This window comes from Enhydra lutris, unplaced genomic scaffold (genome assembly GCF_002288905.1).
Source record: "Enhydra lutris kenyoni isolate GAN:26980312 unplaced genomic scaffold, ASM228890v2 scaffoldscaffold9, whole genome shotgun sequence".
In the NCBI taxonomy this organism is placed as follows: Eukaryota; Metazoa; Chordata; class Mammalia; order Carnivora; family Mustelidae; genus Enhydra; species Enhydra lutris.
In genome coordinates this window covers 73,387,243-73,402,885 of record NW_019154093.1, presented here as the reverse complement: position 1 = coordinate 73,402,885, position 15,643 = coordinate 73,387,243, and the positions used below count along the sequence as shown (strand labels likewise).

The following is a 15,643-nucleotide window of genomic DNA, read 5'->3' as shown; positions in this document are numbered from 1 at the left end:
TGGGGCTCGATCCCAGGACCCTGGGATCATGACCTGAGCCGAAGGCAGAGGCTTTAACCCACTGAGTCACCCAGGCGCCCCTATTTACTTATTTTAGAGAGAGAGAAAGTACACAGTGGGGAGGGGCAGAGGAAGAGCGAGGATCTCAAGCAGAGTCCCTCCTGAGTTCAGAGCACAATGCGGGCCTCCATCCCACAACCATGCGATCATGACCTGAGCCGAAATCCAGAGTCGGATGCTTAACCGACTGAGCCACACAGGCACCCCTGGCCCTCTTTTTAAAAAGTTGTGTGTTTGTTTGTAACATTTTATCTGATGGCGTGAAGAGGAAGAATTCAAGTAGCGTGTGGCCAATCCATGAGAGAAGCCAGGTGTGAGAGAGTGCCAGCCGGAGGTCCGCCAGTGTGGGAAGCAACTAGGAAACCACCTTAACATTCAGGTTAATGCTCTCAGACCACTACCCTGCTCCCCTCTGTTCTGAACTCATGCTTCCACATGCCAGAACCCTCTCCTCTACAACATTCCAAGCTATGTGGGACTTGGATGTGGTCAAGGTGGCGTGGGCTTCCCTTAGCTCTGTATCCCTCACCTGAATCCTGGCACAACCAGAGTGAGAATCATGAAGTCATTGTCTGAGGCTCCAACAGCCGTATATATGTGATCACCGGCCACCTCCCAGCCTGGAAAAGGAGAGGGGAGAGTCAGTGCCCCAGGGGTCCCAGGTGCAGGGAAACATACACCCAGCTGACACTCTGAGAGAGAGAGAGAACACCTTCCTTTGAGGCGTCCAGATCCGCCACCAAAGCAAAACCATGTTATCTATCCTGCTACTTTGGTCGAAGACTCTGAAGATCTCAGAGCAAGTCCTTTGGAGTGTGTGCACATGGTTGCTAGCTCTGGTTCTATCTATAAAACTAAGATCTGGCAGAACGAACGTCCGTGGGGAGTGGAACATTCCAGAGGATGCATGGAGTGATTAGCTCATTTTTCTGAGGATATCACTGTTATGAAGAAATGTGAAGCGGGAAAGCTCCAGTCAGCAGGGAGCTGACAGCTCACTGACTGCAGTGAGGAGGTACTTACCAGTCATGCCCTTGTACTCAAAGTTGATCCCACTGAGGACGGTGGTTTCCATGTTCGAGGGCAGCGTGTTCCACCATTTGTATTCGAATCCCATGGCTGGCTCAGTCCCAGCTGGACAGTGGCTGCAATCTGGGGGAACCACAAGATCCGTGCCTTCAGCAACAAGGCCGCAGCCACCCCGATGGGAGCTGCTGTCCCTCAGACAAGGGACAACAGTGGTGGGCAGTGTGCACATTCCGCTGACCGCTCTGAGTGCCACGCCGCCCACCCAGGTAGGGGACGTGGGAATGGACAGGACGCAGACAGAGAGGTTACCAGAGCCGTTGGAGTAAGAGCCGTAAGGGCAGGGCTCGCAGCTGCTGTTGTTGGTTTTGAAGAAGCCCGGGTTGCAGGGCGGGCAGCGGGTCTTCACCCCGGAGGCAGGCAGCTTCACGGCCCCTTCTAGATCCTCACCGCAGATCTTCGGCTGGGCCCATTTGTACATGAGCTGGGTCTGCAGAAACGGATGAAGAATGGCTCAGCCTGTGTGGGATTTAACACATCTTTAGAGTGGTGGTGGTAGGGGGGGACTCTGGGCTATGATGAAAGTTTCATGAGGGTAGGGGACCTCCTTCTGGTCACCAACATATTCCATGCTCCTGGTCCAGAGCCCAGCACATGGCCGTGCTCAGTAAATATCCACTGAGTGTTGCCTGCATGAAGAAGGGTATACTCAGCGAGGACATGTGTGACAGGGAGAAGGGAAGGACCAGTTGTCTCCAGAGAAAGCTCTGGTTCCAATGTAGCATCCTATGACTACCAAGGTCACAGGAAAAGTAGCTGATGAAAATCCCAAAACATAAAAAGGGATGTCCCCATGTGTCTTCCAAGTATTTTCCTTGCTTTTGCATTTATTCAGTAGACATGTATAGAAGCCTACTACACTTGTGTGCCAGAACTGGGGGCTCAGCAATGAAAGAGACATGGCTCCTTCCCTTAAGGGGCTCACCATTTAGCAAGGACAATAATCGTGTAAGAACGATCTGTGTGGGTGGATGGATACTGTCTTGATGGGACATCAAGACAAAAGGGACAATGTTGGCCAAGGGCTACAAACTTGCAGTTATAAGACCAGTAAGTTCTGGGGCACTAAGTTGCATCAAGGTGATTACAGTTAATAGTACTATACTACTGTATATACCCAAGAGCTGCTTAGAGAGTAGATCTTAAATGTTTTCACCACAAAAAAGGATAATTATGTGATATCATGGAGGTGTTAATTAATGCTATGGTGGTCAGCATTTTGCAATATATAAGTATATCAAATGAATACAGTAGACACCTTAAACTTACATAAAGTTATGCATCAGTTACATCTCGATGAAGCTGGGGGTAATGGGAAGAGGAACGGTCAGCCATCAGATCAGTGGACAAGGAAAACATTGTATCTGTCACTCACTAGGGCCATCCCTACTCTTTTGATGGAGGTATGGGATACAGAAGAGGGGATGACCTGGGGAGGCTCCTGGTTCGGCAGGGGAAAGCCACCTGTGTGGCCCTTGGGCCAAGTCAGAGATAAAAGGTATAATCTGCAAGAGGGGATTGCATTGAAGGGAAGATGCTCTGGGCAGCCTGGCAATGCATCTGAAAAGGTGGACCGATAAGGCATCCGTCCACTTTACTCAGCATAAGAAAAGACAAGTCTTAAGAGAAGCCTGTGCTGTCTTGGGTCCTGGGGCTCCTCTCCCGACCCTCTCCGTTCCACCGTGAAGAGACTCCTCCCTGTGAAGAGCAGCCAATGGCCAGAGCCCCAAACTTGGGCTCTAACCTGGGTGCTCTCTCCCTGCTTGTCCCCCGAGTCTGATGGAGAGAAGGATCTGGGGAGCAGGAACACTGACTGGGGCCATCTCCTGGAGCAGCACATGCAACAGACCCGGAGGACTGGTCAACCTGGTCCCTGGGGAACCACCAAGGCACGGCAAAGACCATAAGGGCGATCATGGGAGTGGACTCGAGTTATGGCCCTTGATTTAAAAATACAGTTTAGAAGACAAAATGTAAGCATGAGACTGAGCAGAGCCAGTGCAGGCATGAGAGCTCTGCGAGGCCATCCTGATGAACGCATATTCATGTGCACTCATGCTGCAGGGCTCCTCCCCTGAGCCTTGGCTGGGCTGCCAGGCAGAGCAATGGCTCTGGCCCCGCTGAGCATCCAGAGGCCCCAGGCTGTTCAGGCAAGGGCAGACACCCAGGCTGGCAGGCAGCAGAGCTCGCTGTGGCTCCAGAGGGCCTTGGCTGGAGGCTGGGAGGGAAGATACTGGAGCAGAAGGAAACAAAGACCACCACATTCAGCCACATGTTATGCCGAGGGGGGTGAAGAGCAGCAGGATTCAACATCCCCATTTAATGCCAAGAAGATGAAAATGATTTTTACAAGGTCGTACAGAATCCCAGACACTGCACAACGAAGGTAAAACTGACGAGCTGTGTAGCCATTCTCCCTCGGCTGCTGGGGGAGAGAATGATGCTCGAAGCACGAGGGCAGGTGTGGGGAGGGGTGGGGAGTAGGAGAGGATGATGAAAAGCAATCAATCACTGCGAAGGACCAGACTTTATCCCATGCTTATCTGGCAAGAGGAGAATTCATCCAGCCGCCCAACCAGCAAACACTTATGCATCCTAATAATAGCCAAGCTTATGCTTAACGCTGAATGCAAATTTCCCAACTTCTTTCTTTCTGAGAGGCTGTGGTTTAGGGAAACAGACAATTCATCTGGAACCTCTGATCTAAGACAAATCCTTCCACTCGTGCCCCTGAGCCATCCCAGTTCACTTTCTCCTGTTTCTCAAATTTGCTGGACACAAGTCGGCCTCCTCCACACGTGCTGTGTGCTCTGCTCGGAAACCACTGTGGCCACCCCTTGTCTCACTCAGGTCTCTGTTCAAATGTTAGGTCCTCAAATGTCATCCCAACCCTCTCTAAAACAGCATTGCCACCCTTTGTCATTCTCTGTCTTTTCATCTTTTCTTAATTTTTTGCTTCTACTCACTACCATCTGATATGCTCTTATTTATGTTTTATCTGCTGTCTCTCTTTCCACTTGCTCCCCAGCAAGAATGAAGCCCCGTAAAAGTAGATGTTCCCCCACCCTGTTTGGTTAACTGCTGTATGGGAGGTACCAGGCACAGTAACTGACTTTTGAACACGTGACCTCTCCTGGCTCCCCAGTCCCAGTCACGGCTCTCCCGGCTGCCCCCAGGCCCCTGGACATCCTCCTCCTGTTCTCATCTCTCACCTTCCCTCCCAGGACAGTGAGCTCTGGGAGGGCAGGAGCCTTCATCACGTCAGGGACCCCCAGCCGGGGTACAAGGCCTGGCAGAGCATTTGTACTCAAATCACGCCTGCTGACTCAGAGGTGACGGAGACTACAAAGGAAAGTCTCTCTGAGGCAGAAAGCCTGGGGGAAAGAAGGACCAGCAGAGACAGAACAGTCAGCCCATTCTCCAGTGAGACAGGAAATGGGAATGAATTCCCTTTGCCAGCCGACAAAAGCAGTGCTGAGGGGACAGGTCTGATGAGTTCCATGAGGAAATAAGAGCACGTGGCAGGCATGGCCCAGAGGCACCAAGTGAATGGGAGAAACCAAGCAAAAGAAAATGCAATGGCTTTTTTGCAACAGAGCATGTGTGAATAAGCAGTGGAACAAATGGGGCAAAAACAGTTTCTGACCTCAAGATGAAAGAGGCCATCTCGCTTTGCCTCCCCACTCCCCCTCCCAGGCCCTGGGGTCCCCACAGAGGTCTGTGGGATTTTCTCCCGTGCCAGCTCCACTGACTTCTGGAACCCCAAATGTAGTAAAGCCCAAGGAGCGGGCAAAGGAGCTATCTGGGGGCCAAGGGGCTCCAAGACCATGCTACCCACCTCTCCGTTGGCATCACAGGCTGTGTGAGTATAGAAGTAATCTTTGTCCGTGCAGGCCGGGCGCACTTTGCAGGAGGAGGATCCCTTCTCTAAATTGTAAAAGCAAGGACAAATAAGCGAAGTCACATAAGAAAGCAGAGCTCTTCACCACTCGCTCATGACCCTAGGACCTCCAAGACCCTGGGGTACGGCACAACACAGGTATTGCAGGAAGAAGAAAATCCAGCCCACCCACCCTTCGTTCTGCCTCGCTTCCAGAACCTAAAGCCCCGCTCAGATACCCCCTTTGCACCTGTCCCTGGTGCTATGAGAAGGCACTGGCGGGCAGGGCATCAGGAAGGGGACGCGCCAGCGGGCCAGTGAGGGGGGTGGGGAACTGGAGACAGCATCTTCCAGGCTAACCACAACTAACGCGGTTTTTTTGAGACCTGTCATGTTCCATGTGCTTCATAATCCTGTGCAGGTGGTTTTTCTACTCCTGAAGGATTAAAGCAAAACTTAGGAAAGCTTAGGAGAGTGCCTTCATACTCTTATTCCAATTCCTTCCCTGCATTTTCTCTGAATATCTCCCTCCAATGAAGGCCTTCCACCTTCGGCTTTTCCCTTTCTCAAGGCACCCACCCTCCACAAATAAGGTGGTAATTTCCTCCGACTCCACTTAAGACAAAGAGTTTCCCCTCCCCCAAACATCCTGCCACTGTCTCTAACCCTTGACCTGTTCCTAATAAAAAAGGTATCAACTATCATTTGATTTATTCTACTCTCCGTATGTTAGCTCTGCTTTAACCCTGTGAATGCTTGGATGGCAAGAACTATTTCAGCTTGTCCCTCTTTAAAGCATTGGACTTCACCTTTTTGGAATTATAAACATTTTGAGAAATTGAAAAAAAAAGACCTGTTTCATTTTTCCAGAAAAATATATGTAACTTATGCAAATGAATTTTTAAAACTTTCCAGGGAATTTATTTTCTCCAGAATGAAAACCACTGCTCGGGGCGCCTGGGTGGCTGAGTCATTGAGCGTCTGCCTTCTGCTTCGGGTCGTGATCCCAGAGTCCTGGGATTGTGCCCCACGTGGGGCTTGTGCTCAGCGGGAAGCCTGCTTCTCCCTCTCCCACTCCCCCTGCTTGTGTTCCCTCCCTCACTGTGTCTCTCTCTGTCAAATAAATAAATGGAATCTTAAAATCTTAAAGAAAAGAAAAGAAAAGAAAACCACTGCTTCGTAGAGGACTAGTGCAGCACTATTACTACTGCTCCTGTCACTGCCATTTCTCAGGTGACTGCTGTGTCACCTGCAGGCAAGCATTTGATACAAGTGCGCCATCCTCTCTCCGTAGATTACCTGACAGGCCATGTGATAGACTGAAATGAGAGTTTTAGTCATACGATCTGGGTTTGGATCCCGCTCCATTTAGTAGCTGTGTCACTTTAGGCAAGTTACTGAAACTCTCTGACACGTAAAGCTCTCATTCGTAGAGCGTGAATAATATCTACCTTACCTGAGCCAGCACATTCTTGGTGCATTGGAAGTAGGGGCTCACTAAATGCTGGTAACTATTACTCCCTGTGTTTGTGGGAATTATTTTTATTTGCTAACTGTCATGAGATCAAAAAAAAAAAAAAAAAAGATGTGTTTATTTGTTTAAGAGAGAGAGAGAGCCCAGGGGAAGGGGGCAGAGGGAGAGAGAGAATCTCAGGTAGACTGCTTGCTGAGCGCGGAGCCCAGCCTCATGACCCGGAGATCATGACCTGAGCTAAAGCCAAGAGTCTGATGCTCAATCTGCTGAGCCACCCAGGCGCCCCTTGTCATGGGATTTTATCTGTCTATCTATCTATCTATCTATTTATTTATTTGACAGTGAGAGACGGCAAGAGAGGGAACAAAGCAGGGAAAGTGGGAGAGGGAGAGCTGGCTCCCCACTGAGCAGAGAGCCCGATACGGGGCTGGATCCCAGGATCCTGGGATCATGGCCTGAGCTGAGGGCAGGTGCCTAACAACTGGGCCACCCAGGGGTCCCTTGTCATGAGATTTTAAATAAGGATTGAAAGTTTCTTTCTCTCCCTTCCAGTTAAGTCTTATTTCTCAACTGATCCTTTCTTCTTTCTGAGGCACCAAATGAGTTCCTAGATCAGAGAATCTCCTAGTTACACCCTTGTTGGCCTGCCCTGGGGAGCTCCCTCCACCGCGTGTTCCCACACCTCTTCTGCTCCTGTCTGATTCGCCTGGGCAAGAGGGAGCTACTGCCTGAGGAACAGCTGGAGTCTTCTCAGCTCATTGACTTGGTTAACAAGCAGAAGGCCCCATTCAGCACAGAGGGATCCAGGGATTCCTGCTTTTGACAACCTGGGCCAGGAGGAATTTGGAAGGAGATGCTGAAAACACACCATTTCCCAGGATCCAGCATAGAGGGTCTAGCAGGTTGCAAGTTCCACGTTAAAAAGTACATTTTACACAAGGACTTTTCTCTGCTTATTCAAATATTTGCTCAACCTGATACCCCAGCTCCAGGTTTCAGCAAAAGTGATCCAGCTGTTTACACACTTGATGATTGCTAACCTAGTTTTAATAAATGATTAACCCAAATGCTGAGCCGGACCTCACTTCCCTAGCTCAGGTTTCATCAAGGTGTTGAAGTTGGGTACTGGTCAAGTTTGAAAGATCTGCCTAGATGTTCGGGCAAGGGAGCAAAAAGTGATTCTTCTAACGTTGGCCCAGGGAGCAAGACTGCGAGAAGATAAAGTTTATCACGGGGGCTTGGGTTTCTCTCTCCGAGCTTTCCTCTTCCTTTCAGGACTTCTCCCCACCCCAAGGAGTATAATGTCCTCTCATTCAGATCCATTTCATCAAAGGGAAACATTCCCCTTGGTGACTGAATCATCTAATGAAGGCTTGGTCCAGCTCAGATACCCCCTCAACCTCTCTGAGCTGCCCTTTATTCTTTTATACACAAGGAGATCACTCCTGCACTCCAGTAAATTGTAAAGTACTATCCAAGTGACTTGTTATCACTGTTATCTATGCTAAGAGTACTTTCATGGAAAGAGAGGACAGCTGGGATAAGCCTCAATGGAAATGAACACAGTTGACCCTTGAACAACAAAGGTTTGAACCAGGAGGGTCATTTTATATGTGGAACACACACACACACACAGAGTACAGTATTAGTATTGTAAATGTATTTTCTCTTCCTTATGATTTTCTTTCTTTTTTTTTAAATTTGTTTGACAGATCACAAGTAGGCAGAGAGGCAGGCAGAAAGAGAGAGGAGGAGGAGACAGGCTCCCTGCTGAGCAGAGAGCCCCATTGAGGCTCAATCCCAGGACCCTGGGATCATGACCTGAGCCGAAGGCAGAGGCTTTAACCACTGAGCCATCCAGGCGCCCCGCTTATGATTTTCCTAATGACATTTTCTTCTCTCCAACTTCTTTTACTGTAAGAATACAGTATGTAATACATAAAACATACAAAATGTGTATTGACCAATTGTTTATCAGTAAGGCTTCTGGTCATTAGTAGTTAAGTTTCTGGAGAGTCAGAAGTTATTGTCCCTGTATTGTTCAAGGTTAAGCTGTGATAAAATTAGTGCTTACTACAATGCCAGGCACTGCTCTAAATCTTTCTCTGTAATAGTCAATTGATCCACACAATAACCCTATGAGGTAGATGTGATTATTGCCATTTCCATTTTATGGATGAGGAAACTGAGGCACAGACAAGTGACCTGCCCAAGGTGGCAGAGCTAGTAGGTGACAGAGCAGAGATCTGAACCTTAGTAATTCAGTTCTGGAGTCCGTGCTCTTAAACCCCATGCTATTCTACTAGGAAATGAATTCCTAATATTGAACATAACACAAAGGAATTCTTCTTAACGATCACATTTTAGGTATCAATAAGAAAGATGCTTTTAGTCAAGCCTTTGTCCTTAACTTCTGCATTCCCATTAGCTCCATCTCAGTCTAGGTCTTAGATACCAGCATGATGCCTGTTGAGAAATCTCCGGACTGTGGCCTCTGCTTCCAACTCTTTCCTTCCTCATCCATTTTCCCAATGGCAGCTAGAGTGGTCTTTCAAAATCAAGAGCCAAATCACATCACTCCCTAGCTTAAAATTCTTGAACGGCCCCCACTGCTCGCAGAATCAAATCCCAAATGTTCAGCAATGGCACATAAGGGCTGGTCCATAGTCTGTTCCCTGCCCACCTCTTAGCCTTGGATGCTAGTTCTAAGTCAGCTCCTGCCCTGCTGAGTTTCTCCAAGACCCCCAAGCCTTCTGGCTTTGGCTACACTCCCTCCAGAACATCCATCAAACCACCGACTCCTCTTTCAAGACCACTGCCACTGAAGACTTTCCTGCCTCCCCACAGAGGACTGACCATGTCCCTTCTCTGCCTCTACTGTGCACTACACTCAGAGTTCCTATCTGAGCAGCCACTGCACAATGCACTTACCACACTTAGGTGCTCCTATAACTACATTCCCACTTTTCGACCTAAGCCGGAAGGCAGGCACCAGCTCCAACCAAGCCCAGGCTTTGGCACCCACAGGCACTCAGGATTTATTCGTAAACGGATGACTAAATGCTCTCAGGGTCTTCTGTCCCTCCCTTTATGCACATTCCATCACAGGCTCTGATCAGATTTCTGCATTTCCCCGGCCTCCCACGGACCCTGTATTCTGGAAGAGTCAAGTCATGATAAAAACTCACTTTCTCTTCAAAGAGGTGGATTGAGAAATGGGTAGCAGAAGGAGAACAGACTCTGAAGGACTCAGACTCCCAACCCAACACTTTCACAACAGCTCTCTGGATAACAATTAATTTACATACAGAGTTGATCAAAACATTCCCAGACGGGTTTTCTAGAGCCACCTTGCCATTCAAACCCTTGAACAACTGCTGGGCTAGCAAGGCAGCTGGAGACAAAGACAAACAAGGGCGCCATTGATAGAGCACGGAAGGAGAATAAGAAATTCAAGTGGAAAAACAGGAATGTAGACTTACAGATTAAAAACTTCCCTCAAGATCTAAACATTCCTGTTCTTGCTGAAAACTACACTCATTTGGCAAGATCTGTGTCGATAAATAGGACTTTTGTTTTAGAAGTAGCATAGAAATAAGCAGTTCACAGGGTCAATGGCTGGTCTCGGCTGGCTGGGCAAACACATCACGCAATGCCTGTGTGAAGGATGGGTTTGTCTATGGACAGATTTGAGGGTCTGCTTGAGGGAGAGCCTTGAGCTGGGGGTGTGTGTGTGGCTCTGTGTAAGAAAGGAAAAATGGAATAGTTATGGGCTGCCTGGGAAGAGGGTCCTCTGGGGGGACTGCCCACCTTACACCAGAGCCCTGTGGCCCTGGGACTCCCTCACAAGCCCAGGTTCTCTTTCTTAAATTGGGATACTTCAGGAAGCTATTCAGAGACTGTAGCCACAGGCTGCTACACCTGTCCCCTTATTTGCCCTCAGAATGCTGATTTGTTTGTTTGTTTGTTTGTTTAGAGAAAGAGAGAGAGAGCATAAGAGCATGCAAGCGGGGTCTAAGTTGGGGTGGGGGGGATGGGGGAGGAGCAGAGGGAGAGGGAGAGAGAATCCCAAGCAGACTATGCTGAGTGCCAAGACAGTGGCATTGTGGGGCTCAATCCCACGACCTGAGATCATGACCTGAGCTGAAACCAAGAGTCAGATGCTCAATGGACTGTGCCACCAGGAGCCCCCGAACACTGGTTTTTAAACTATGTTCTAAGGAAGCCTTGATTTCCTGAGAAGGCCTTTGAATTCAGTGGATCATCACACTGATAAAAGATTGTAACTTCCAGCTTTAATCTTTGCTATCAAAACATTTTGCTCATCGGGGCACCTGGTGGTCCAGTCGGTTAAGCGTCTGCCTCTTGATTTCAGCTCGGGTCATTATCTCAGGGTGGTGGGATCGAGCCTGGCTTCTGGCTCTGCACTGCAGAGGAGTATTCTTGTCCCTCCTCCTCTGCTCCCCCACCCACCCACCCTAGCACCAACTTGCTCTCAAATAATAAATAAATAAAATCTTTTAAAAAAATACTTTGCTTGGGGTGCCTTGGGTGGCTCAGTCGTTAAGCATCTGCCTTTGGCTCAGGTCATGATCCCAGAATTCTGGGATCGAGGTCCGCATTGTGCTCCCTGCTCAGTGGGAAACCGCTTCTCCCTCTCCCACTCTCCTGCTTGTGTTTCCCCTCTCGCTGTGTCTCTCTCTGTCAAATAAATAAAATCTTTAAAAAAAAAATATTTTGCTCGTCAATGCAGCCTCATGGCTCTTCTAACCTAACTCTGATAATAGCTGTTATGAATTAAAATATATAAATGTATAACTTTTGCTTACTGTATCTATTATTTATAATTATAATCTTATGTAAGATTTCATTTATACAGGGGCACCTGGGTGGCTCAGTGGGTTAAAGCCTCTGCCTTCGGCTCAGGTCATGATCCCAGGGTCCTGGGATCGAGCCCCGCTTCGGGCTCTCTGCTCAGCGGGGAGCCTGCTTCCCTTCCTCGCTCTCTGCCTACTTGTGATCTCTGTCTGTCAAATAAATAAATAAAATCTTAAAAAAAAATTTCATTTATACAAATTTCACTGCTTAGGGGAAAAAAAAAGATTGCAACCCCTTTCCCTAACTTTCCTAATCCCTCTAGCCCTGACCTGCTTTTTCTTTTTGCCACAGCACCCTGCGCCATTTACTGTCTACCATACTATAATTTATTATATATTTATTATCATTCTTGTTTATTGTCTGTCTCCCCCTCCCCCCACCAGAATGTAAATTCCGTGAAGATAGGGTTTTGTTTGCTGTTGTAGTCTAGGCACCTAGAATAGGACCCAGCAGATAGGAGAGGCTCACCAACTACTTGTGAATGATTTCACTTTTGCTTCCGGAGTGATGGGTGGAGTATGGATCAGCAGGGTTCTTCCAGCGTCCAGGAGCAGGGGTTCACGTAGAGTCATCTTCAGCATGGCCAGAAGGATGGTTCTCCTTCCTGTTTCTCCCCTTGGTTGTTGGTACCCGCCCCTCCCCCAACTCTACCCGCCCTCAGGAACCTCACCTGAGTATTTGTCGGGGTCACACTGGTGGCAGGAAGTTTCCCCCTTATTTGAATAGGAGTTGGCTGGGCAAAGTTCGCAAAAAGAAGAGCCCTGCTTGTCTGCATACGTGCCAGGTTTGCAGGGAAAACATTCTGAAGTGTAGGCCACCCCTAGGGAGGAAGAACGGCATGGAGAACATGGAGAAGCAAGGGTTGAGCCCTGAGACTGAGCCCTCTGGGGGTTGACACCCAGTCCCCCCCCCCACTCCCCCGAGTCAGGAAGTCCACAGACCCCAGGCCTTGCTCCCTTCTCGGTACCTGTTATGGCGATGTTTCTCACCAGCACGGGCTTGGAGATTTTGGACCACACTGAGAACGCTGTGGTTCTCCAATAGAGGACATTATTGCCTCGATTTAGCTCGACCTAAGCCACAAACAGGAAGACAGATATCCCTAATCCATGGGGTTAGCCTCTGGTAGGGACCTGTCCTCTTACCGGCTGCGGGGCGGCACCTTTTTTGATTCCCTCCCTGACCTTCTTCAGCTTTACCTTTCCACCCAGCTCAGCTTAGCTCCCCTCTGCTTTGAAGCCTCCTCTTAACACCCTCTCGTGGCCTCTCCCTCACCCACATATACCATGAGTATCTCCAAGGTGAGACCTATGAAGGGGCCTAAAAGGACTGACAGGAGTGGTGAGTGGAGTTCCTGCATTCTTCTCTGGTTCTGTGTATCCACACCCCATCCCCAGAAGACCTGGGCCTTAGAGCTGGCAAGCTGCTGATCCTTGGGGTCAGGCCACGTGTGCAAGTCATCTCCCACCCATACTCTGTCAACTCAAGAGGACAGAAACTACAACGTCCTCATTGGGTCAGACGCCTGGCCTCTAGGGACGGAGAGGTGGGAGCCTAGACTGGGAAGAACCACCCCTTGGAGGAAAAGCCCACGGCCCCTTTGCTGGTATCCCCAGGAAGGGCTCCAGGGAGGCTGGCAGGATACTCACACTGTGGAACTCCCATCCTTTCTCTGTGGTTTTCATCCACCTGGAGTCATCTACATTGGGCTGGCATTGGTCATTCTGAACCTGAGGAGGCAGGAGTTTGGGAAGAGAGTCTCAGCTTTCCAAGAAAATGGGTTCCTTACCCGCCCTGCTATCACAGCCTTCCAGAGGGCCCTTCTTATGGGAGAGGAACTGCCAATTTCCTTTAGGGACTGAGGTCAGAACACGAGACTTGAAGCAGGGTGGGAGCTAGCTACTCACACAAAACATCGGGACATCAATGCCAAAGAAATAACTTGGAACTCAGAAGCCTTTATACACTTTTTAATGTCTGCATGGTCAGAATGCCTAGAGTCTCCAGGACCCTACTCTTTCCCTTCAGAGGCCCCCATCTTCTTTCTCCTCGCCTCTCGAAGTCTCAGCTCATTTTGTCCACAGTTCTCTCCAGAGGGAAGACCACTGTGGAAAATTCCCAACCAGAAATACGTTTGCGATTCCTGTCAGTGAATCTGAGCCCTGGACAGTCTTTACCTCCCATCCTCCCCCGGTGACGGGGGCTTACAAAAAACTCAAAGATGATGCTGGAGTCTGGGTAGTAGTACTCAAAGTTGACTGTGCCAGACTGCTTTAGGTTGACGGCGTACATCAGCGTGGCTGTGCATTCATCCGTGTTGGAGGAGATGTAGTCACCAAGGGGAACCCACTTGGACCTGTGAGGAAACAGAAGCCATGTTCATCAGCGGGGTCACGGCCCTCCGTGCTTTGTGTGAAGTGCAGGTCTCACGCCCTGCTGGGTCTCTGAGGAACTCCAGACTTGTGATTCACAGATGGGAATTTAGACATGAACAAGAGTGACCTCCAGATCAAAGAGCTTGGGGATACAGCGGACTCAAGGAAGACAGGTGGGTGCAACCCCACATTCTACAGAACTATCCAGAAGATAGATGCCAGGTGTTGTGAGGGGAAGAGGGGTAACATTTATTGGTTGCTTCTTATCTCCCGGGTACTGAACTACAGTGTTTTGTATTCATGTCTTCTTTTCTTTCCCATTTAATGGATGCTGAAACTGAAGCTCAGTGGAGGCCTTGCCCGATGTCATGCAGCCAGCAAGTGGCAGGGCTCAGATTCAAACCCAGGTCTGCCCAACTCCAAAGCTGTCAGGGAAAATCAGCAGACACATCCAGTCTAGCTGGTTTTCTGGAAATGCCCACTTTTAAAGAATTTTTTTTAAAGATTTTATTTATTTATTCAACAGAGAGAGAGAGATCACAAGTAGGCAGAGAGGCAGGCGGGGGGTGGGGAAGCAGGCTCCCTGCTGTGCAGAATGCCCAATGTGGGGCTCGATCCCAGGACCCTGAGGTCATGACCTGAGCCGAAGGCGGAGGCTTAACCCCCTGAGCCACCCAGGCACCCCTGGAAATGCCCAGTTTTAGATGCTGCATATAACTGGTAACTGGGAAGAAGGAAGGCCAGAGAATGTCAGAAACAATCAATCTGTCTTGTAATTTCATTTTCTAAATATCTCTCAACTTGGCCATACCCTACCCCAGCGCTCTCCCTCTTCCTTGCACCCCCCACCCCCAGCTCTGAACCAGCCCCTATCTTGCCTCCCTGTATCCAGTCCTGCCTCCTCCAATCCCTCCTCCACACTGTGGTGGCAGAGGTCCTCCAGAACAAAAATCTGACCATGCCACTTCCCTGCTGCCCTTAGAATAGGGCACAAATCCGTACCTACTCTCTAGACTCCAGCCCACCAGCTTTTGTTTGTTTGTTTAGAGGAGGGGGAGAGGGAGAGAGAGAATCTTAAGCAGTTTCCATGGCCAGGAACCCCTCATGGAGCTCCATCTCACCACCCTGAGATCATGACCTAAGCTGAAAACAAGAGTCAGACACTTAACTGACTGAGCCACTCAGGAAGCCCCTCCCTCCCTCTGTTTAATTCCTGTGTAATCCTGAGTCCCTCCTGTGTACCAGGCATCTTAGAATAAATGTCACCTCATTTGAGAAGTCCTCCTTGACTCTACTGGCATCTGCTATGTGCACTCTGAGCTGTCACCGATTCTCTTCCCGCAGCCACAGCTCTCTTCCACTTCACTTACACATATTATGAAAGATTTAAGGCCACCACTGTGCTTGAGAAATATAATACAGAGGCTGCTTGGGTGGCTCAGCCAGTTAAGCATCAGTTAAGCATTAAGCCTTTGGCTCAGGTCATGATCTCAGGGGCCTGGGAGGGAGCCCGCTTCTCCCCTCCCTCTCCTTCTGCTCCTCCCCCCTGCTTGTGCTCTCTCTCTCTGTCAAATAAATAAATAAAATCTTTGAAGGAAAAAAAAAGAAATACAATACAGCAGAAGCCTTGGTGTACACCCAGCAAATCTCAAGCCCTTGACTACCTTACTCCTTTCAGCCAAGTAACCACTTTCTGGAATATGGTGCTTATCATCTCCATGCGGTTCTTTACCCTTTACTAATTATACAGGTATTTCTAAACAATATGTCCTATGATCATGCTTTTTCTTGTTTTTAAACCTCACATAAATGGCATCATACGTCTGTGTTCTGAAACTTGCTTTTTTTGTTAGTTTCAATATGATTGTGGGATTCATCCATACCCACACA

The 15,643-nt window shown here is 49.0% G+C and overlaps 1 protein-coding gene across 3 annotated transcripts in view; it reads right to left on the bottom strand.

Moving 5' to 3' along the window:
• Positions 1 to 15,643, bottom strand: part of LOC111143099 (KIAA1324 ortholog) — a 67,890-nt gene that overhangs the window by 12,538 nt on the left and 39,709 nt on the right. For 2 of the 3 annotated variants that reach the window (XM_022496574.1, XM_022496576.1), the window contains 8 exons: positions 13,587 to 13,734; positions 13,028 to 13,108; positions 12,346 to 12,451; positions 12,049 to 12,198; positions 4,985 to 5,073; positions 1,399 to 1,576; positions 1,084 to 1,212; positions 590 to 680 (listed from right to left, as the gene is read on the bottom strand). In XM_022496574.1, coding sequence (XP_022352282.1) covers positions 590 to 680; positions 1,084 to 1,212; positions 1,399 to 1,576; positions 4,985 to 5,073; positions 12,049 to 12,198; positions 12,346 to 12,451; positions 13,028 to 13,108; positions 13,587 to 13,734 — 972 coding nt within the window. The remainder of the gene's footprint in view (positions 1 to 589; positions 681 to 1,083; positions 1,213 to 1,398; positions 1,577 to 4,984; positions 5,074 to 12,048; positions 12,199 to 12,345; positions 12,452 to 13,027; positions 13,109 to 13,586; positions 13,735 to 15,643) is intronic. The other variant, XM_022496575.1, reaches the window with a different exon arrangement.